The sequence below is a fragment of the Oryctolagus cuniculus genome, chromosome 16, assembly GCF_964237555.1.
Source record: "Oryctolagus cuniculus chromosome 16, mOryCun1.1, whole genome shotgun sequence".
Lineage (NCBI taxonomy): Eukaryota > Metazoa > Chordata > Mammalia > Lagomorpha > Leporidae > Oryctolagus > Oryctolagus cuniculus.
The window spans coordinates 43588672-43611092 of record NC_091447.1 but is presented as its reverse complement, the minus strand read 5'-3'; the positions used below and the strand labels follow the sequence as shown (position 1 = coordinate 43611092).

The window sequence follows — 22421 nt, the reverse complement described above, 5'->3', positions numbered from 1 at the left end:
AGGATGATTACCAAATCTTGTGTAAAAACTTGGTGCAATACGAAGATTACAGCATAAATGAGACTTAGCCATAATTTCACATAGTGGTGATAAAAGTAAAAGATACTCAGATCAGCAGCATCTATAATTTCATTTGCTGCTATCTGTAATTTCTATCTCCAGAGTCCAGGACACTGCTAGCACTAGTGTGGTTTGTTGCCTGAATTCATAAAATCGAGGGGAGTAAGTCGCCCATAGAAAACAGTGCAAATAAGGATATAATTTTTCCTCTCCAAGTTTTTGAAGAGTCCCTGAAGTCTACTCACTGAAACACACACTCCACAATTCATGAAAACAATTTTCTTCAAAGAGAATTTTAATCTGAAAAATTGTTCAACAGCACAGATTTCACCTTCAGAATTAAGAACTTAACATGAATCTTCCAGCTTCTTAAAACTGTAATGTCCATAAGGGAAAACATATTGGTTTCATCTGGTAAGACATTACATAGTCAAATTACAGGCAGAGTGTCAGGGCCCCAAGTTAGAATTCCTGAACACAAGCTTCCCAGAACGTGAGCAGTGCTGCCAACGTCAGGACCCTGGCTCTTTAAACTAAACAGGCAGAGTTCCCTGGTTTCAGACACTACGTTTGATTCAAACAGCCAACTTTTCAAAGGAATAGTAACAAACATCCATAATAGGATTCTGCTGAGGAACCCAACAACCTTGAGCCACAGAAGAGAAAAAATCAGCCCCTAAGGACCTGAATTTAAATTTTCACATTTGGCTGTGACCTTTGGAACCAGGTCACTTAGATGGAGAAACATGTAATACTTAGGTGAAAATAATGATCAGCCTTCACTATAACTAACTGTATTATAGTTAGGAAATAGGACCATCAGATTATGGACTGCATCACTCGATGTCCTATACCAGTGCTTCCAGTTAAAACTGGAACAGTCTATCTACTTTCTATAGTACATACAGCTCCACCATTGGAGCAGTCATCACACCAAAACACTGTTCTCTTTTACCCAAAGCATTAAATGTACCTCTCCCTGCCATCCTCACACAGGCACACAACTTACCCAAATAAATGAATAACCTATGGCTTCCCAGTGCCTCACTGGGCTTTTTAGACCTTGTAGAACTCGTCCAAGCTTTGAGTCCTCTAGCTATGCATGCTCTTAAAATCATACCTGGAAACTCTGACCGAGAAGCTGCCAATGACCCAGATCCCCCTTAACAATTTTACTAACTGGCTTCCTTAAAGTATATTTACTATGTATCAAAACTGTTAGAAAAAAAAAAGTTTCGAATGCCATTAGATTTGATAAAACCATTCAAAGTTAATAAAATACTAAAATCATAAGTTAAACTGTCTTAGAATTACACACTGAGAAACACACTGTGCGAGGTGTTTGGTAAACGTCAGTGTCTTCCAGAGCATCTGCAGCCCACAGCGCGCGTCACACTGGCTCCCTGAGCCTTCTCATGATGATCTTCGTCTGTAACGGATAACTGGGTTCTCAGGGGTGTGAATCATAGTGGTGTAATTCACAGTAGGAAAATATCCATCAATGAGATCAAATTCATACAGTCGAAGCATAGTGGACCAAATTGTCTTAATCTGCACGTAGGCAAAATTCTCCCCAATACAACGATGACGCCCTGGGGGGGAAAGAAACAGGAGTGAAACCATTTAACTAAATTTTAAAATAGCAGATGTACAGATTAGTATGCTAAAAAGATGACACTTTCACATAAAATAAGAAAATAGTTAATTAAAACATCCTAGTATATTTTCAGTGCTTTAATAAAAACAGCACCTGGCTAATGACTCTTCCAGTTCTGAAATTTAACAGCTTTCTGAATTAAATATATGAAGGTTTGAATCATACAATCATCAATATTACTGTATATTCTCAGGATATGTAAGCTTGAGAATATACAGTAATATCCAGGAGAACCCAAAATTACAAGTGAACAGGAATCAAAATTTAAAATGTCATGCACATAGTAGAAACTGACAAGCTGAGTCTAAAATGCAAGGAAATACAAAGGACCTGGGAGATCCAAAGCAATCTTGAAAAAAAAAAAAAAAAGTTGAAAGACAAACCAACTTCAAATCTGACTTTGAAGACTAAAGGCACAGAAACTAATACAGGTGGCACTGAATAAGGATTCGACAGGGCACAGACCGCAGAAGTGCTGGGGCAGGCGAAGCAGTGAGAAGAGTCTTCAAGACACCACACTGGAATACAGCACTACAGGGGAGGGGCCCTTTACCCTCTACTGTACACCGCACTCAATTCAAGATGGATCACAGCAGTTAATGCTGAAGTCATCAAGAGAAAAGGAGATGATCTTCATGACTTGGGGCCAGGCAAAGATTTTTAGACAAGACCAGAAAGGCCGGCACTGAAGTCTCCACCTGCAGCGCCGGCATCCCATATGGGCACTGGTTTGTATCCCGGCTGCTTAACTTCCCATCCAGCTCCCTGTTAATCCATGTGGGAAAGCAGCAGAAAATGGCCCAAATGCTTGGGCCACTGCACCCTCATGGGAGACCTGGTTGGAAGCTTCTGGCTCCTGCCTGACCTAACCCAGCCATTGAGGCCATTTAAGGAGTGAACCAGTGGATGGTGTGTGTGTGTGTATATACACACACATATATATGTATACATACACACATATGTATATATATACACACACACACCAAATGGAACATAGGCAAACTTCTCTCCCGATGCTGGGTTATCCTGTAAGTAGCAATCAGGTTTAAAGTCTAGAGGTTCTGTCCATGAGTCCTTCGGTCTTTGATTAACCGTAGGAGACACATACCATATATTACATATATATATAATATATATTAACATATATATGCCTTTCAAATAAGTAAATAATCTTTAAAAAAAAACAAGAAGCAGAAACACCTTAGAAAATTAATAAATTAGATTTGTCTAAGGTTATTCATTTATCAGACTAAATGAATATTGAATATGAGCATTTCATTTTTAAATTTTACGAGAAAAAACAGTAACTGCTTAACACAGTGCTCACTGGCCTATGACTGCAGCTAACCACTGAAAGCCACATTCAGCAGGGCCATTTGCAAACTGGTCCACATTCAAATACATGTAACAACTAAGGCAACGCTTGGCATACAGGATGAACAAAGGACTATTTTTAACAGCAAAACTAGGAGTATCTATTAACTTAATCAGAACTGACAAATTCTGATGATTCACAAAATAATACTATGAAAATGAACTACATGCACCAACAACCAACCTGATTACGTCAACAAGCGGTTAAAGAAACTAGAGATACTTAACAAGATACTTAACATGACTGTATGATCTCCCTGCCCCCACTGAAGTTCTAGAACCTCAGCTTCGCGTTATTTGGAAACAGGATCTTGTATACATAATTAAGATGAGGTCATACAGTTGGGGCGGGCCCTCAATCCAGTGACTTACGGGATCCTTACAAGAAGGCCATGTAAGATCGAGACACTGACAAGGAAGAAAGCCTGATGCAAACAAGCAGTGATTAAAGTGATGCAACTGCAAGCCAAGGACTGAAGAGGCAAGGAAGGACTCTCCCCGGAGCCTTCTAGGCAGGGATGGCTCTGCCTCCTGGAGGCGATGGTAATCAGTTACAGACGAAAAAGGACTGAGGAGACACTGGATCTGCATTCAAGTATGTCATAGATACACTATCTCTGTGGAGGCCAGGATTAGAAACATCTATAAATCAGATATTACAAGGAAATGGATTTCCGCTTTAAAGGTAACTGCACATCCCATTATCTGACAAGTTCAAGTGGAAGTGCGTTACCAATGTAGGAGTGCCCATTTAGTACAGTGATTAAGACACCTTGGGATGCCTACATCTCACACTGGAGTGCCTGGGTTCGAGTCCCAGCTCTACTTCCAAGTCCAGCTTCCTGCTAATGTGCACCCTGGGAGACAGAAGGTGACACATTAAGTAGCTAAGTCTCTGTCACCCACAAGATAGGCTCAACTTGAATTCCCAGGTTCCGGCTTTGGCAGGCCCAGCCCCAGCTCATGGGAGCACTTGGAGAGTGCATGGAAGACCTCTGTCTCTCTGCCTTTCAAATAAAAGATTCTTCTCTAGGGACAGATTCTGAGCCACGAAGTAATGCCCCTTTCAACCATTAGCAATCTAATTCTATGTTATGTTACATAACACATTATTAAATGTATTAAGTGAAGATCTGAAGTTACCAAAGACCTTTATACTTTCCTTGATAGCTGGAAAAAGTATGACCAATGACAAAAGTCAAGTGACACTTACATGATATCTTCGGAAGAGAAGAAGTTACAAAATACAGTTTCATCTGTTGAGTACCAACAGGTAGAAACATCATAGGAGGAGCAAGAGCCTATTAGAATCTTAATGGAAATGAACATATTCGCAAACCTACCTACAACCTGCCCACATTACATCACTGAATATTCAGAGAGCCAAGGTGTTGACCAACCATCCGATCATGAGGGCTGCCTTTGTTTTGCTCTTCTATTTGACAGATAATAGCCACACGGTTTTCTGGGGCACAGTGTGGTGTTTGGGTACCTTTGTGCACCGCACATCAATCAATTCAGGATACTTAGTTAGCCATCAGGTACTTCGTTCTGACGAGTACTTACACCACACAGCACTGTTAACTATCATCACCCGGAGTAAGGGAACACCAACACGGAGTCCCCTTCTCTGCGTGGGACTTTGTATCCATTGCCTTTGCTTTGCTTTTTGGAAATGCTGGTACTCTGGTGTTACGTTTCGCCTGAAATAATTCCTGGAATGGTATGCTAACCCCAACGGTTCACTGAGACAGAACTCACAAAGAGCTTTAAATGCTACTACAAGGGGAAACAAGGGTAGATAGGTTAGCGGAAATAACAAAGCACTGTATAGGATCCACAGAACAATTCCCACTAGTACAAAAAAAAAAAAAAAAAATCCGTTTTCCAACTGAAAAAATTCTACATATCAGCAAGAATGTCCCTATGAGGAAAGGGGAAGATGTCGGTAAAATGTTCACTTGGATTCTTCCAACCAGGACAAACTATTATGAGGGCAAATATTTCCAATCTACAATGCAGTCATCTTACCAGCTCCAAATGGAACATAGGCGAACTTCTCTCCCGATGCTGGGTTATCCTGTAAGTAGCGATCAGGTTTAAAGTCCAGACGTTCTGTCCATGAGTCCTTCAGTCTTTGATTAACCGTAGGAGACACACACACTTGATGTCCTGGCGGAATGGTGTACCCTGCCACAGTCTACAGAAGAAAGCACCACACCACGAGAATTTTAAAATGCGCCAGGCAACCAGGTCGTTAGGTAAGCAAGCACTAATCTAATACACATGACATGTATTTTAAAACTGGCTGGATCGTGAGTTAGCGAACATTGTTTTCACTCCAGCTCTGGGACACAGATGCACGAGGCAAACTCGGGCTGCAGAGGTAAGGGTGCGGTTCAGGGAGCCTTTCCCTATCCCACGTACACACTGCACAAGGTCAGAAGGCGTAACAAGGAAACATGTTCTCTAGAACTGAGAGAAAAATACAACCCCAACTGTTAAATGAAAATGCAGAGCATAATTAGAATTTGCGATCAGCATTCAAATTGTCTGCAATTAGGTAAAAATGTTCTGAAGTTGAAAATTATGTAGAAACATTCTACATTTTTAATTTTAAAAATGCTCTTTGATGCTACGACATACAGTAATTTATTATGTTCAAATGAAAACCGGGAGGAGGAGGAGGAGGCGCTCACCTGGGGGGTCCTGGCCATCCTCATCATGGTCATGATCGGGGGCCGCAGTCTCAGCGTTTCCCTTATGCAGCGGTCGAGTAAATTCAGGTCCTTGAGCTACAAAGAGAAAACCATTTCTCGGTTTTTGTAAAGATGTAACACACACCAACAGCATAAAATGTTGTCCGCTGTGGTCAGTCCGGGGCCCTGCATCCCAGGGCGGAGTGCAGCGTGGCTGGGATCCCATCGCTGCCACCACCACAGGGCCTCCTGCTCGGGTGGATCCCGAGTCACCCAGACACGGCACGCAGGCACTCCCCCACGCCTCCTAGGACACGGCACACAGGCACTCCCCCACGCCTCCTAGGACACGGCACGCAGGCACTCCCCCACGCCTCCTAGGACACGGCACGCAGGCACTCCTCCACGCCTCCTAGGACACGGCACGCAGGCACTCCTCCACGCCTCCTAGGACACGGCACGCAGGCACTCCCCCACGCCTCCTAGGACACGGCACGCAGGCACTCCTCCACGCCTCCTAGGACACGGCACGCAGGCACTCCCCCACGCCTCCTAGGACACGGCACGCAGGCACTCCCCCACGCCTCCTAGGACACGGCACGCAGGTACTCCCTCCGTGTGCGGAAGCCAGACTTTGAGCAGAGGAACACCCTGATGGTCTCCAGACAGACCCTAGACAGCTCTGGCAAGGAGCAACCCAGCTAGCATGTTTCAGGTAAGGTTATGGGGGAATTTTCCGAAAACAGAGAACTCAGCAACTGAAGCTCAAGTACAGAGAAAACCCCAAGCTGTCCCTTTGGAAAACCGGCTCAGAGACAGCAGCAGCAGCAGCGAATTGAGGAGCCCAGCACACCTGGTCGTAATTGAGGGGCGGCAGGTGGTCTCCGCAGACTGCTTTCTGCTCCGAGTAGCACCTTTCTTGAAGCTGCTTGTCCCTGGCCAGAAAGAAGCCCAGCCAGGCGCTGGTGGTGGAGGAGGTGTGCTGGCCGGCCAGCAGCAGCCCGATGAGCATCCCCGCGATCTCGTCGTCCGTCAGAGGGCGCCCGTCCCTGCGGAACAAACCCCACGCCCTGCTCAGGCCGCGGCCTCGGGGCTGGGAGCTGCACGGTCAGGGTCTCTTGCCTTTGTCCCTCAGCCATCAGAGACCCCCCGCACAGGCAAGGACGGACCAAGAAAAGTGGGGTTTTGTTACGAAGAGCTCACCGTAGTTATGGCAAACGTTCCCAACGCCCAGCCCCTGGGACTCCCCAGCTTCGGCCTCAACAACTTAGAAAGTCCAAAGTCACAGCTACCAAACTGCTCTTGCTGGTGTCCTCACTTTTTAACTGAAAATACTAACTATGATTTAACATGCACTTTCCTGCTTTAGCTTAATATGTGATTGGAGCAGCTCTTACTTGTATGTAGAATCCAGCAAAGTTTGGAGAATGTCTTCAAGTTTTTCTTTGGACTGTCTGCGTTTCTGGATTGCCTTATAGAAAATATTCTTGATCTCTCGGTGAGCTCTGTCTCTGCGCCTGTAATTCAACGATGAAAATTATTTTTTAACATAAAACACTTTCAAGGGTAAATCCATTTTGAAAACTAGGACCTTGGGCTGCCACTGTGGGTTAAGCCACCACCTGCAGCGCCAGTGCCAGCATCCCATATGGATGGCTGGTTCGAGTCTTAGCTGCTCCACTTTCAATCTAGCTCCCTGCTAATAGCCCGAGAAAGCAGTGGAAGATGGTCCAAGTTCATGGGCCCCTGCACCCACGTAGGAAACCTGGATGAAGCTCCTGGCTCCTGGCTTCGGATTGGACCAGCCCTGGCCTTTGCAGCCATTTAGGGAGTGGAATAGCAGAGGGAAGGCCTCTCTGTCTCTCCCTCGCTATATAACTCTGCCTTTCCAATAAATAAAATACATCTTTAAAAAGAAAGAAAACCAGGACCTAGCTAAAACAACCTTACTTAACTAATATTAAAGATGAAGTCAGAAGCAGCTTGCACTGTGGGGCATCTCTGTGGCCCTGAGGGTCCGGAACTGCACGTAACACACACCCGAGATTCCCTCACACCCCTCTGCCCTGCTGCGGCCTAGGGATCACGCAGCACCTGGAGAAGCATCCTCCAGTCCAAGAGAAAGCGGAACTCTCAAACCAACATCAGACCTCAAGTGGAACCAGACCCTGAAGCTGGAGGGCCACCCCGGTTCTTCCACAGATGCAATTCTACTTTCATTTTCTAAGACCACAGTTTTTCAGGGTGCCCAAGTACTAGTAGAGTCAGGAAACAAGCTTCAGTTCCCAACCCTCTACCTATACGTCCCGGGCAAGTACTGGGAGCCTCCATCTGCAGGCAGCTGCGCAAGATCACACAGCAGTGGGCGACGGCGCTGCACCTCCCACCAGGCGGCCTAGGAAACCACACCTCCTAACTCCACTTGCGGGACTCATGCTGCCAGACTGTGGGAAGGCAGCAGGAGATGGCCCAAGGACTTGAGCCCCTGCCACCCATGTGGAAGACCCGGATGAAGCTCCAGGCTTCAGCCTGGGCCAAGCTATTGCAGCCATCTGGGGAGTGAACCAGCAGATGGAAGATCTGTCTCTGTAATGCAGAGTTACAGAGGGAGGGAGAGACAAACACAATAAATAAATCTTTTTAAAAAAATTTTTTAAGTTGTTAAAAATGTTTAAATAAATAAAAGAAAGGCAGGGCCAGTGCTGTGGCATAGGGAGTAAAGCCACCGCCTGCAATGCCAGCATCCCATATAGGTGCTGGTTCAAGCCCTGGCTGCCGCACTTCCGATCCAGATCTCTACTATGGCCTAGGGAAGCAGATGACCCAAGTCCTTGCGCCCCTGCACCCACATGGGAGACCGAGAAGAAGCTCCTGGCTTCTGGCTTCGGATTGGCTCAGCTCTGGCCATAGCAGCCACTTGGGAAGTGAACCAGCAGATGGAAGACCTCTCTTTCTCCCTCCATCCCTCTCTGCCTCTGCCTCTAACTCTGCCTTTCAAATAATAATTTTTAAAAAGGCACAAATATTCAAAAGAAAGCAATTTCACATATGAGAGGGGATTAAAACTTGCAGGTAAAGGATGGGACAAATTTCCCATGAACTTTCTGAAGCCACTTAGTATATATACTACAAAACTACCCAAGACTTTCAAACAAGTGCTCACAAGAGCCCAGTATTACTTTGAACATATTCAGACTTCCCTGCTTACAAGGAATGTCAGGTAAGCAAGCTTTAAAATACTAGGGTAATTGGCTTTTTTGTAAACTGAAACTTAACTTTAAATGAACTCACCATATAAACAAACACTGTCTTGAGCTTTTATAGAACCTGGATCAACACTCTTTCCCCATTTGTTCTACCTCTTATTTTCATCCTTGTTAAAGGGCTGGTGCTGTGGTACAGATTAAGCTTACCCTGCGGCGCTGACATCCCTTATGGACACTGGTTCAAGTCCTGGCTGCTCCAAGTCCAATCCAACTCCCTGCTAATGGCCTGGGAAAGCAGCGGAACATGACCCAAGTACTTGGGTCCCTGAACCTATGTGGGAGACCAGGATAAAGCTCCAGGCTCCTGGCTTCAGACCAGTCCAGCTCCAGCCATTGTGGCCATCTGGGGAGTGAACTAGTGGATGGAAGACCTCTCCCTGTCTCACCCTCTCTGTAACTCTGTCTCTCAAATAAATAAATCTTAAAAAAAAAAAAACCACACACCTCTGCTAAAGCAAAGCACACTAAGAGTACTGTATGGTTAAACAACCAAGTGTAGGATCTTGATCCATACCTGAAACTGGGCAGAGGCAGCCAGCCCGGCAGGAGCCAGGCAGCATGGCTGAAGCCACCATCCAGATCTGCATACAGCTGTGCCACCTTCTCATTGAGCTGACTTCTGATTTCCCTTCCATGTAAACAGTGGCTCGCGGTTAAAATTATGAGCTCAGAAAGTGCTTCAAACACATCTAGAGGAAGAAACAAGGCTTTCTCATTATGATTTCCAGTCCTGTGAAATAGCGTTTTCTGAAGATAAAAAGGTACTATGAAGGAAAATTGAGAACAAGAAAAACTCCAAAAAAAATTCCATTCATATCATCAGAAAAAGCTGAAAGGCATGTGATCAAACGACAGGCACTAGCCCACCCCCAAAACAGACGCCACGAAGGCATCTCTAACCCACAATCGTGAGCTTGTCTCCACCTTTAAAAACAAACAGGGTACTCTGATGGCCAGGGTACAGTCCAACAAAAGCAGCAAAAAGGCTGCTTAATGTATATGAGGGGCCAGCGCCGCGGCTCACTAAGCTAATCCTCCGCCTAGCGGCGCCGGCACACCAGGTTCTAGTCCCGGTCGGGGCACCGGATTCTGTCCTGGTTGCCCCTCTTCCAGGCCAGCTCTCTGCTGTGGCCAGGGAGTGCAGTGGAGGATGGCCCAAGTGCTTGGGCCCTGCACCCCATGGGAGACCAGGAAAAGCACCTGGCTCCTGCCATCGGATCAGCGCGGTGCGCCGGCCGCAGCACACCGGCCGCAGCACGCCGGCCGCAGCGGCCATTGGAGGGTGAACCAACGGCAAAAGGAAGACCTTTCTCTCTCTCTCTCTCACTGTCCACTCTGCCTGTCAAAAAAAAAAAAATGTATATGAGGGCAACATGCACAGATTCTGGTCCTAAGACTGAAGACCAGATCAGTTCCCAGGTCAAAGGAGGAAAATCTGGACTAAAAATTGAAGTGTTGGCCAAATATAAAAGAAAACTAATCACCACCTGGTACATGCCAATGCTGGGCACAGAGGCAACAGGCAAGCACACTTTGATGACACTCTGAAGAACTAAACACAGATTTCCAACTGATTTGTTCTTTAATTCCATGTTCACCAAGTAAATCTTGAGATGCCATCTGGCTGTCCAACCAGATTTGCCCTTAAAGCGAAGATCAGCAAATATTCTGGTCTTCTTGGTGCTATTATACTCGTGACTCACGTGTGTTGACTAAGTTGTCATTCCAACTCGCACATCAGCTTCTTGTATAGTTAGAAAGTAATTACATCACCTTCAGGTGCATTAAAAATAAAAGCAAATTTCTGGACCTTTTAGAGAAGCTAAAGACCAAACCCAGACAGTGAGTGACCTATGGCCTGGGGTCCCACTGCCTGTGTGCGGGGGCTTCCTGTCAGAGGCCCGGCCACCACCTCAGCAGGCCACACTTGCTGCAGTCCCAGCACCAAGACAAAAACCCTACTCAGAGTTCAAAGCCATGGTAACCACGGCAGGCCTAGCATTGAACTTAAGCCAGCTCTGCACACACTATAGTTTGCTGCATTTATACACAAACGCATATTCACAGAAAAAAGGCAGTATCAAGACAAATGTAAAACATGGTGCTTACTTTTTTCTCCACTTTCTCCCCAACTTTTAAAGTATTCCTTTGTTTCTTTTTCAATGATAGAAACGTACTGCCTGAAATGGGCTATGTTAAGGCCGCTTTTTAACATTTTCTTCTGTTCCAAGAAAACCTTCAAAGAAGATTAACAGTAAATCATATTAAAACACATTTTTGTTTTATCCTGACCCATGTAGGTTATCATAACCATGTTAACACTCCAAGAAAACATTCGGGAAAACTGAAAAATAGTAAAAGGATTTTTTAACAAATAACACCAGAATGCAGAACTTAGAGCACAGAGCCATTCTGAAGTAGCAGTGCGGAAAGAAGGCGCCTGCTGTGGCGTAGCAGGTAAAGCCTCTGCCTGCAGTGTTGGCATCCCATATGGGCGCCGGTTCAAGTCCTGGCAGCTCCACTTCCAATCCAGCTCTCTGCTATGGCCTGGGAAAGGAGCAGGAAAGCAGTAGAAGATGGCCCAAATCCTTGGGCCCCTGCACCCACGTAGGAGACCCGGAAGAATCTCCTGGCTGCGGATCAGTGCAGCTCCGGCCGTTGCAGCCATTTGGGGAGTGAACCAGCAGATGGAAGACCTCTCTCTCTCTCTGCCTCTCCGTAACTGTGCCTTTCAAATAAATAAATAAATCCTTAAAAAAATAAGTAAATATTTAAAAAGAGAAGATGCCTGCTACCCGGAGTCCAGGCAATCAGTGTGACCAGTTGGGAAGGTCACCCCTGCCTCCCCCACCGTTACCTTTTCCCACTGCAGATTTCCTTGCCCTATTCCAACTGGACCCAGAAGCCAACAGGAGACAAAGGCCCACTGCACTTCTATTTTTTTTTTTTTTAAAGAGTTTATTTATTTAAGAGGTAGAGTTACAGACTGAGAGGGAGAGAGAGAAAGGTCTTCCTTCCACTGGTTCACTCCCCAGATGGCCGCAACAGCCAAAGCTGCGCCGAACCGAAGCCAGGAGCCAGGTGCTTCCTCCTGGTCTCCTGTGTGGGTGCAGGGGCCCAAGGACTTGGGCCATCTTCTACTGCTTCCCCAGGCCACAGCAGAGAGCTGGATTGGAAGTAGAGCAGCCAGGACTAGAACCAACACCCATGTGGGATGCTGGTGCTGCAGGTGGAGGATTAACCTACTGCGCCATGGCGCCAGCCCAGCCCACTGCACTTCTAAAATAAATTTACACCAAGACAGCTAAGGGTTTTGAACCTTTGAGGCATTTCTATTTAAGTTTAATAAGCTATGTTTAAAAAAAATTTGAGCAGAGAGATTTTTCTATGACTCTTGCTTTTGTACTTGAGGAAACCCACTGGTTCCCAGAAACATGTATTTACTGTTAACTCCTAACTACTGTATTAGGGCATGGGCTGTGTGGGTCGTATTCCCAGCCAGAGCCCCCATCAAGGAGCTCGGCTAAATACCTGACTTGTATTCTCCATCAACTTAAAACATTTTAGCATTTCACTCTGGCGAAGCTGAGGGGGAAACAACACAAACGAACCACACCCCTGACATCTCCCCATTAAATCAGGACTAATGAAGTCACCATCTCTAAATCAGACAGCTTTTAAAAGATTTATTTATTTATTTGAAAGTCTGAGTTACAGAGACAGAGAAGAGGCAGAGAGAGAGATCTTCTCTCCGGTGACTCACTCCCCAATTGGCTGCAATGGCTGGAGCTACGCCAATCCAAAGCCAGGAGCCAGGAGTTTCTTCCAGTCTCTCACGTGGGTGCAGGAGCCCAAGGCCTTGGGCCATCTTCCACTGCTTTCCCAGGCCATAGCAGAGAGCTGGATGGCAGTGGAGCAGCCGGATCTCAAACCGGAGCCCATATGGGATGCTGGAGCTTCAGGCCAGGATGTTAACCCACTACGCCACAGCGCCGGCCCCAATCAGACAGCTCTTAAGCTCTTCAGGTAGGGGCAGGCAGGTGGAAAGCCCTTCTGATGAAATAATGGGATTTTCCTGTTACCCTCTCAAATCAAATCCAAACTTGCTAAGTTATCACTGACTCCATGTCTTTGCTTAGCCCACAGCAGCAACTAGAAACAGAACACCCATTCCTTACAGTTAATGTCTCATGATTCTTCAGAGTTTTCAGCCAGGTAATAAACCATTTCTACACTTTAAATGCATACTGTGACACTACTAGCTGTACCTATTACAGACCCATCTTCAAGGTAACAGAGTCAGGGCCAGCGCTGTGGCATAGTGGGTAAAGCTGCCACCTGCGATACTGGCATCCCATGTGGGCACCGGTTCCGGTGCCAGATGTTCCACTTCCAATCCAGTTCCCAGCCAATGCGCCTGGGAAAGCAGCAGAGGGTGCTCCGAGTGCTTGGGACTCTGCACCCATGTGGGAGACCCAGAAGAGGCTCCAAGCTCCTGGCTTCGGCCTGGCCCAGCCCCAAGCCATTACAGCCATCTAGGGAGTGAACCAGCAGATGGAAGCATTCGCGCGCGCGCTCTCAAGCTCTCTTTCACCCTCTCCCTCTCTCTTCCTGTCTTAAATAGCTCTGCGTTTCAAAAAAAAAAAAAAGTCACAAGGTCACCTACTGCGTTAGGCACATCATATGCGACTCCCTTCCCAAACACCGGTGTGGTCAGCCGGCTGTAGATATCTTCTGCATTCAGGTCTTCATTCTTGCTGTTAAAAAGCAGTGCAGCAGCATCACTGCCCAGGAGGTAAGTAAACGTCTTGCCCACCATGGTAAAGCTAAACACGGGTCCATACTAAAAGAGAGAGAAATACCCAGTGATGTCAGCAAAGGGTACACGGCACTAGGACCGACTTCTGAGATCACAAAACACCATTGACAAATTCAAACATTCATACATGATGAAGCAATTCCTTTCACCTTGCCATACTTCTCCTCTTGTCTCTGTCTAGATTTATACAACTTTCCTTTTTTTAAGATTTATTAGGCCAGCGCCGCGGCTCACTAGGCTAATCCTCTGCCTGCGGCACTGGCACACCGGGGTTCTAGTCCCAGTTGGGGCGCTGAATTCTGTCCCGGTTGCCCCTCTTCCAGGCCAGCTCTATGCTGTGGCCCGGGAGTGCAGTGGAGGATGGCCCAAGTGCTTGGGCCCTGCACCCCATGGGAGACCAGGAGGAAGCACCTGGCTCCTGCCTTCGGATCTGCGTAGTGCAGCGGCCGCAGTGGCCATTGGAGGGTGAACCAACTGTAAAGGAAGACCCTTCTCTGTCTCTACCTCTCTCACTGTCCACTCTGCTTATCAAAAAAAAAAAAGAGGGCCGGCGCCGCGGCTCAATAGGCTAATCCTCCACCTAGCGGCGCCGGCACACCGGGTTCTAGTCCCGGTCGGGGCGCCGGATTTGTCCCGGTTGCCCCTCTTCCAGGCCAGCTCTCTGCTGTGGCCAGGGAGTGCAGTGGAGGATGGCCCAAGTACTTGGGCCCTGCACCCCATGGGAGACCAGGAAAAGCACCTGGCTCCTGGCTCCTGCCATCGGATCAGCGCGGTGCGCCGGCCGCAGCGCGCCGGCCGCGGCGGCCATTGGAGGGTGAACCAACGGCAAAGGAAGACCTTTCTCTCTGTCTCTCTCTCTCACTGTCCACTCTGCCTATCAAAAAAAAAAAAAAAAAAAAAAGAATTATTTTATTTGAAAGGCAGAGTGAAAGAGGGAGAGTGAAGAGGGGGGAGAAGGAAGAGAGAGAACCTTCCATTTGCTGGTTTACCCCAGAAATGGCCAGCAACAACAGTTGTGGCTGGGCCAGGCAGAAGCCAAAAGCCAGAGCTCCAACCAGGTCTCCCATATGGGTGGTGGGGTCCCAGGTACTTAAGCCATCTCCTGCTGCTTTCCCAGGTGCACTAGCAGGGAGCTGGATGGGAAGCAGAACTAGGGACACAAACCAGCACTCAGAAATGGGATGTTCGTGTCGCAAACTGTGGTTAACCCACTGCACCACAATGCTGGCCCCAGAGATTTTCATTCTGCTCTTTTCCCTTTATCTTGAAAATGCTTCTCTGCCATTTAAACATTCAGTAACTAAGGTTTTCTATCATGTACATCACAATGTTAACTAACTGCTCTTTCACTATTGGACATATGAATGGCATGTTAGAATTTTTTTTTCACTTATAGATAATTCCGCAATGAACATCTCTGATAGCATAGTGTTTTCCCCCTCTGGTTAAAAATAAGGTAGCCAAAGGATGCAATGTTTCCTAAAGTACTTGCTATGTGAAGATACTAAAAGTTTATATATCTATCAGTTTTAGGACTATCTCACCAACACTGAAGACTGTTGTTAATTGGATTAGGTGTTAAATGGTTTAGCCTGCAGCTTTTTTATTATTAAAGAGTAGGTTCTGGGATACAATCATGAACAAAAATACTGTCTTGGACTCATAGTTCTTAGTCTATTGGAAAAGATACAAATTAATAGGACAAATATAAAATTCCAAATGTGACAATTATCACACAAAGGAAAGCAACTCTGTGATGAGTCTAAAAAATCGAGACCTACAGGAAGACAGCTGAGCGGACCCTGCGGGATGGTCACCAAGTGTACACTAAGGTCCTCAAGGTGGGAGGAAGAGGGCAAGGAAGAGCTGAGGGCCAGGCCTGCCCCACACAGAGCCTCCTATGCCACCTTGCAAACAATGGGAACTCATGAAGGCGGCTGACCTATGCGGGAGCCTACAAAGTCTCAGTGAGACGGTGGCGCTAGAAGCAGATTCAGCTCTTTTGGAGTTGGAATCCGCAGACTTGACAGGGGACTGGTGGGAAAGGGAGGTGAGCAGGAAGGAATCCCACGCTTCCGGTACAGTGCAACTGCAAAACAGGGAGAGCAGGGCGGGCAGGAGGACCGTGGCTGGACGCTAGAAATGTGGAATTTCACATGTGCTTGAGACAACGAAGAGCAAAAACCGTGGGGGACTGGATTACCGAAGGAGGTTAGACAAGAGAGACCTGGGTAGAGACGGTAACTTGGGTGTTCCTGCGGCTGCGAGCACAGCTGAGATTACTGAGAACAAAGGCCAAAAGGACCAAAACCAGGAGAATCCAACACCTCTGAGCATGCTTGACTGCTGCCTTCCTTTTACTGACCCACCTTTTATTGACTTACCCCAAGCATCTGCCTTCCGCTGAATCAGAAAAGAAGCAAAGAGGTAGGAGAAAAACACAACATAAGCCACATCTGAGGAGCGCGTGGTCATCAGCAAAGAACACAACTGAGAACACAGCCAAGTTCAAAGGATCAGTGGCATGAGCTCACTGGTACAGGCACTAGAAAACAGACTAGAGTGGGTTAAAAAGTAAACAGGAATTGCAGAAACAGAATACACACAACTTGTGGCAGTGGGAAGAGCAGGAGAGGAAACGAGGTGCTTAGGAGCAGCTTTGGCCTTAAATAGGCAGCACAAGAATTTTTTAGAGAAAGATCCAGTTAAGAGAAATCAACTGTACAGGGGCCAGCACTGTGCTGGAGCAGGTAAAGCCGCTGCCTGCATTGCCAGCATCCCATATGGGCATGGGTTCAAGTTCCAGCTGCTCTACTTCTGATCCAGCTCCCTGCTATGGCCTGGGAAAGCAACAGAGGATGGTCCAAGTCCTTGGGCCTCTGCACCCACGTGGGAGACCCAGAAGAAGCTCCTGGCTTCGGATCAGCACAGCTCCAGCCATTGTAGCCATATGAACCAGCGGATAGAAAACCTCTCTGCCTCTCCTCCTCTCTCTGTGTAACTTTTTTAAATAGATAAATCTTTTTTTAAAAAATCAACTGTACACTGAGAGAAGAAATAATGGGTTCCTTGGACAAAAGAGAGGGATGGAGAATTCAGCAAAGCGCAGTGTAATAAAATCAAGGCGGTGGGACACAGTGGGCTAGAGCACAAGCTCCTGGAGCTAGCGCAGCCGCGGCAGTCAGCGAAGCCCCTGCCTGTGCTGCCAGCATCCCTCGTGGGTGCCAGATCAATGCCTGGATGCCTCCTCTGCTGAGCCAGCTCCCTGCTAACGCACCTGGGAAGGCAGTGGAAGATGGCCCAGCGCTTGGGCCCCTGCCCCCACATCAGAGACCCCGAAGAAGCTCCTGGCTCCTGCCTTCAGCTCAGCCAAGACCTGGCAGTTGCGGCCATTTGGGGAGTGATCCAGCAGATGGAAGACCTTTCTCTCTGGCTGTAACTTTGCCTCTAAGTAACTAAAATCTTAAAAAAAAAAAAAAAAAAAAAAAAAAAAAAATCCCAGCTCCTCCACCTATTAGCTTGTTCTACAGTCAGAGAATTTAAGATACCTGCATTTGTTTCCCTCATCTAGAAACTGGTAGGTATCTAATTCAGAGAGCTGCTATCAAGGTTAAAAAAATTATATCAGGGCCAGCGCCGTGGCTCACTTGGCTAATCCTCCACCTGCGGCGCTGGCACTCTAGTTTCTAGTCCCAGTTGGGGCGCCAGATTCTGTCCCAGTTGCTCCTCTTCCAATCCAGCTCTCTGCTGTGGCCTGGGAAGGCAGCAGAGGACGGCCCAAGTGCTCGGGTCCTGCACCTGCATGGGAAACCAGGAAGAAGCGCCTGGCTCCTGGCTTCGGATCGGCGCAGCACCAGCCGTAGCAGCCATTTGGGGGGTGAACCAACGGAAGGAAGACCTTTCTGTCTGTCTCTCTCACTGTCTAACTCTGCCTGTCAAAAAAAAAAAAAAAAAATTTATATCTACAGGGCAAAGGAAAGTGCCTGGCCACAGTGAGAGAGACTTGTTTTCTATTATCACCATCATTAACACTAAAAGCATTGGCTCAGAAATCAGACCACATGTAAACCCCGATTCGGTCACTGGCTAGTAGTGAGTCCAAGCAGAATTACACAAGCTCTCTATTGCTCAGTTTTGTCATCCACAAGGAGGATATACTTGAAGGGATTTTTCTGGAGCTTTAGGGAGCTAATCTATATAAAGCACTAAGTACCAACAAAATGTATTTTATAATTACTGTGGTAGGAAGAAAAGAGAATTTGTAGATACAAGTTTTCGTGTTTGAAATTGAGAACATGAGTTTCCTCTGGGTGGTTTTAATCACTCTTTACAAAAGAGAGCCATCTGCTTCAAAGGAAAGGTAGAATATTCAGAAGTTTAGAAAAATAAAAGTTTGCATTAGTCATTGTAGTGAAAGAGAAAGTCAGTCAATCGCAGTAACAACAGAATTATTGAGCAATGTTCAAACTTCACTCAAGGTATGTAATCATGAAATTAGGAAGGCGCTAATTGGATACAGGAAGGAGAAAATGACCAACTGGCTCCTTCCAAGGTTAGAGGTTTGCCAGGTGATCACAACCAACAATTCAGGAGCAAAGCAACTTAGACTATGGACCCAAAGTGGAAAAGGAAGGCAGTGGGGAAAGAAGGCTGACAGGTCAGGAGTTAATGGGACAATGGACTGGGAGATCTGATCCGATGAAATAGTGAGTAGTCAAAGGAGTTGCACAAGCAAGCCTATGAAGATGTTGTCTAAGAACAGGTGTCTAAATCAATAGTGTGGGGGCAGGTGTTTAATCTAGCAGTCAAGACACTTGTTAGAATGCCTGCGTCCCACATCAGAGTGCCTCGGTTTCATATCTACCTCCAGCTCCTGACTCCAGCTTCCTGCTAATGCAGACCCCGGGGGACAGCAATGAGGGCTCAAGTTGTGGTCCTGCCATGTGGGAGACGTGGATTGAGTTCCCAGCTGGAGCTTGCAGGCATTTGGGGAGTGAACCAGTACATGGGAGCTCTCTTTCTCTCTGCCTCCCTCTCTCCCTCCCTCTCTAATAAACCTTAAAATTGTTTAATAAATTAACATTTTAGAGGTGAAGCAGTCAAGAACGACAGATGCAAAGTAGGACTGTGGAGTCAATGGCTGAATTAACACCAGAGCTCATCAGAGAGGAAGGCAGAGATACTCCAGCGGCCAGGGTCACCATGTGGGTCCTCCAAGTTGACAGCGAAGTCACAGATGTACCGAGCAGGTTGGGAAAGTCCAGATATTCGTGACTAAGGAAAATGAGGGTCTCGTCTAACCAGTTAACTACACTCAGCGAATACACAACTTAGAACAGTGGTTTTACACCACAGGCACCAGCACTAAAGCTTTCCGCAGCGGTGGATCACAGATCACCCAGGACAAAGGCGAAGTCAACAGGGTAGGGTTCCCTCTCTCTCTAACACAGCAGCTTCGATCTTCATTTTTCTACACTAGCGACAAGCCCGAGGTCAAAATTTTAAAGAATCGTCTGCCATTTAGAAGAAAAGTTTCACAGGCACCTCTCTGCTTTCTTCTCCTCCATTTTGAATACTCACCTTTTCATATGCATTTTCTAGGAACTCAATTGGACTTTTCCCAAATGCTATGGCATGCCCAAGGAATGGAATCGGAGAGAAAATGTGTGGGGGGTTTTTCTGCAAAAGAAAAAAAATTTTTCAGTTCTCATTTCATTTCAAGAGAAACCCAGCTTCATTTCATGACCTAACAAATAGGATTTGCCATAATACAAAAAAAAAAAAAAAAAAAAAAAAAAAAAAAAAAAAAAACCACTTTACCAGAAAATGAGGCATTAAAAATAACTTTAAAAAAGCCTAGAAATATCTTGGGGAAGTGATTATAGTAAAAAAAAAAAAAAAAAAAAGTAGAACAAAAACTCAAAACACTGTGCAAGATAAATGCCTAGACAAACACAAAGTCACAATTTTCAATGATGAACTCTGTCAAGAATATGTCCAATATTGATTGTTGGTACCTCCCGGCAATTTCTGGAACTATTAGTGGCAGAAAAAAAGGAAATTCAAACCATAGTTGTTTCACCACCTATTACCACCAGTCACAGTTTTAGTCCAAAAATCTTGCCTCTTGGTATAGGACGCAACACAACACAAACAGTAGGTTGAGGTAAGGAACGGGAGCTGCTTAAGCCACATTTGTCAGTAAGCGCCTCTTGCTGCAAACGAACCAGGTGCACTAATCTTAAGAGTAGCTCGGTTCTTGCAGGAACCAGGTAGCAACAACCCAAGAGGCTGTGTAGATGCCGCAGAAGGAGCCCCGCAGGTCACACCCAGCAGGTTGGCTCCCGGGAAGCAGCGGGGCCACGATGGAAAAGCGCGCAGGTTTCCGGGCTTCAGGGAGGCGCAGCCTCTCACGGCTCCTCGGCTAACACTGCTCGGAATTCTGCAGGGAGGCATCTTGGTCCTGTCCAGAGGCAAACATCGCTCCCCCCAAAAGGCCCTGGGTAGCAACAACAGTAACTCCGCCTCGCGCCGGTTGTAGTTCAAACAGAAGCAGCTTGGTCGACGGTTTGTTCGTTCCATGGTCAGTAACAAAATAGCTGGCGAAAGCTGTGCAGTGCGGAGCATGCCTCAAAAATCATCCGGGAGGCTCAAAGCTAACGAATTTCTAAAAATCCTCAATTTCAAAAACTGGTATTTAACCCCCCCCCCCCACCATACTGCAGTCACGCCCACCCTAAGGAAGTTTTTGTAGCACTTAATCCTGACGGAAAGCGCCACGGGGGCCAGTGCCACAGCCCCCAGGGCACCAAACCACACTCGGCACCTGCAGGGTAACGCCCACCGGGACCCCCGAGATCGCTCCCGACGCCACGATGGCGGCCACACACGGCCACCTGGGCGCTCGGGACCATCGGCCACCGCCCAGCAGGGCCACCAGAGCCGCGGCCAGCACAGCCACGAAACGAGACCACGAAGGCAGCGAGCACGAGCAGACACACACACACGATCGGGGCGGTCGGCAAGGCCCCCAGCACCGAGGCCAGCAAGGCCACCGCCGTCGCGACGGCCAGGTCGGCCAGCTGCACAACCGTGGCCGCCGCCACCACCCCAGCCTGCAGGACGCCCGGGGGTCGCCGCCACCAGCGCCAGGGTCAGGCGCTCCGCCAGCGAGCCCTAGCGTGGCGGGGACACCGCCAAGCCGGCCCCTCACCCACTGCCTCGGGGACGCCCGGCGTACCGTTCCGGCGGACAGCTGGAGCAGGTGGCCGACGGCGAGGCGGATCAGGTAGACCAGGCTGAGCGTGAAGGCGCAGGCGACGAGCAGCGTGGACAGGAGGCTGCCGCCCGTCACCCGCTCCATGGCCTGGGTCAGCACCGACCCTCCTGCCTGCAGTAAGCCCAGCAACACCATCCCGGCCGCCGGAGGTCCACTCTGAAGGAGACGCTGCAGGCCGAGGTCGCCGCCGCCTCTCCGAGAAGATGGAGAGAGAAGCTGGAAGATGGGCGTCCGGAAGCGGGCCCGGCCCCCAGGTCGGCTGCTAAATCCACTACCGCCCCCACCCCGGCCCGCTGCGCGCCACCTCGCGCGTCACAGGTAGGGGCAGGGCCTGCCGCTGGCCACGCCCCTAAAAGGCCTCGGCCACGCCTCTAACGAGGGCCGCCTCACGCCGGCGTCTCCTTGCGCCCGAGAAGGGACCGAGAGCCTCCCGTGGCACGCGTGGTATCCGGGCGGCAGAGGGCACAGCGTAACCCTCGACCACCCTTTGGACATTCGCGGGGCCCCCGAGCCGGTGTGCCTGCGGCGCGGGGCGCCCGGACACGACGCGGGAGCGGCCTGGCGGAGGAATCTCGGCACGAGGGGTGAGGCGGCCAGGGCCTGTGGCGGCGGCGGCTGCAGCGCGCTCTGTGATTGCACGGAGCGCGCCTGAGGTGATGTCGGCCTATGTGGCGTCAGCGGGGCGCGTGGCTCGGGCGCCGCCCCCTGCCCGGGCACGCGGGCCGGCTCCTCGCAGCCTCCTGAGCGTACCTGGTCCCGCGGCCGCCGAGGAGCAGCCCCGAGGAAGCCGTCGGGACGGCAAAGCAGCCTGCCCCTTCCCACCCCGATCAGTATCGGTTTGACAGGCATTCATGTCCGGTCGTAAAGGTAGCAGATGCTGGCCGTCGGGCACGGCGGGCTCTGTGGAACCGGCTTCCCGGCGAGCTGTGGGTGTCACCGGGCGTCGTGAGCGCTGTGGGGCCCTTTCTCCGGGAACGCCGTTTGATTCGCAAGGTTCCTGCAGCCGCCGTCGCCGCGGCCGCACTCGCCTCTTAAAGGTTTCAGTAAGCAGCTCCCGCGAGGCGGCTACCGACGTACCGCGCCTTGCAGGTCGCCTGACCCGAGTCCATTCAGCGTTAAGCCAGGTTTTGTGCTAAGCCTGGAGATTGAGCGGTGAATTAGACACAACTGCACGGCCCTCGGGGAGCGAGTAGGGATATCCAGCTTCCTGGAGATCTGACATTCATCTGAAGTCAGTGCCGACCTCCTCCCCGCCAGGTAAAGCCCA

General features: G+C 48.5%; 1 protein-coding gene across 1 annotated transcript; it reads right to left on the bottom strand.

Moving 5' to 3' along the window:
- Nucleotides 1-337: 337 nt before the first annotated feature.
- Nucleotides 338-21793, bottom strand: CYP51A1 (cytochrome P450 family 51 subfamily A member 1). Its single transcript, XM_008261746.4, has 10 exons — nt 21116-21793; nt 19456-19554; nt 13723-13899; nt 11166-11292; nt 9571-9745; nt 7188-7307; nt 6644-6839; nt 5791-5886; nt 5123-5291; nt 338-1652 (listed from the first exon to the last, which is right to left on the bottom strand). The coding sequence occupies exons 1-10, from the start codon at nt 21287-21289 to the stop codon at nt 1474-1476; spliced, it is 1512 nt and encodes a 503-aa protein (XP_008259968.1). The 5' UTR covers nt 21290-21793; the 3' UTR covers nt 338-1473.
- Between the last annotated feature and the right edge of the window lie 628 nt (nt 21794-22421).

Excerpts from the sequence above, each read along its gene's own strand:
- CYP51A1 (XM_008261746.4), bottom strand. The coding sequence starts at position 21,289 with ATGGTGTTGCTGGGCTTACTGCAGGCAGGAGGGTCGGTGCTGACCCAG. Across the intron at positions 19,555-21,115 it reads TCCAGCTGTCCGCCGGAACG|AAAAACCCCCCACACATTTT; the intron begins GTACGCCGGGCG and ends TTTCTTTTGCAG. Across the intron at positions 5,292-5,790 it reads GGATGGCCAGGACCCCCCAG|ACTGTGGCAGGGTACACCAT; the intron begins GTGAGCGCCTCC and ends TTTCTTCTGTAG.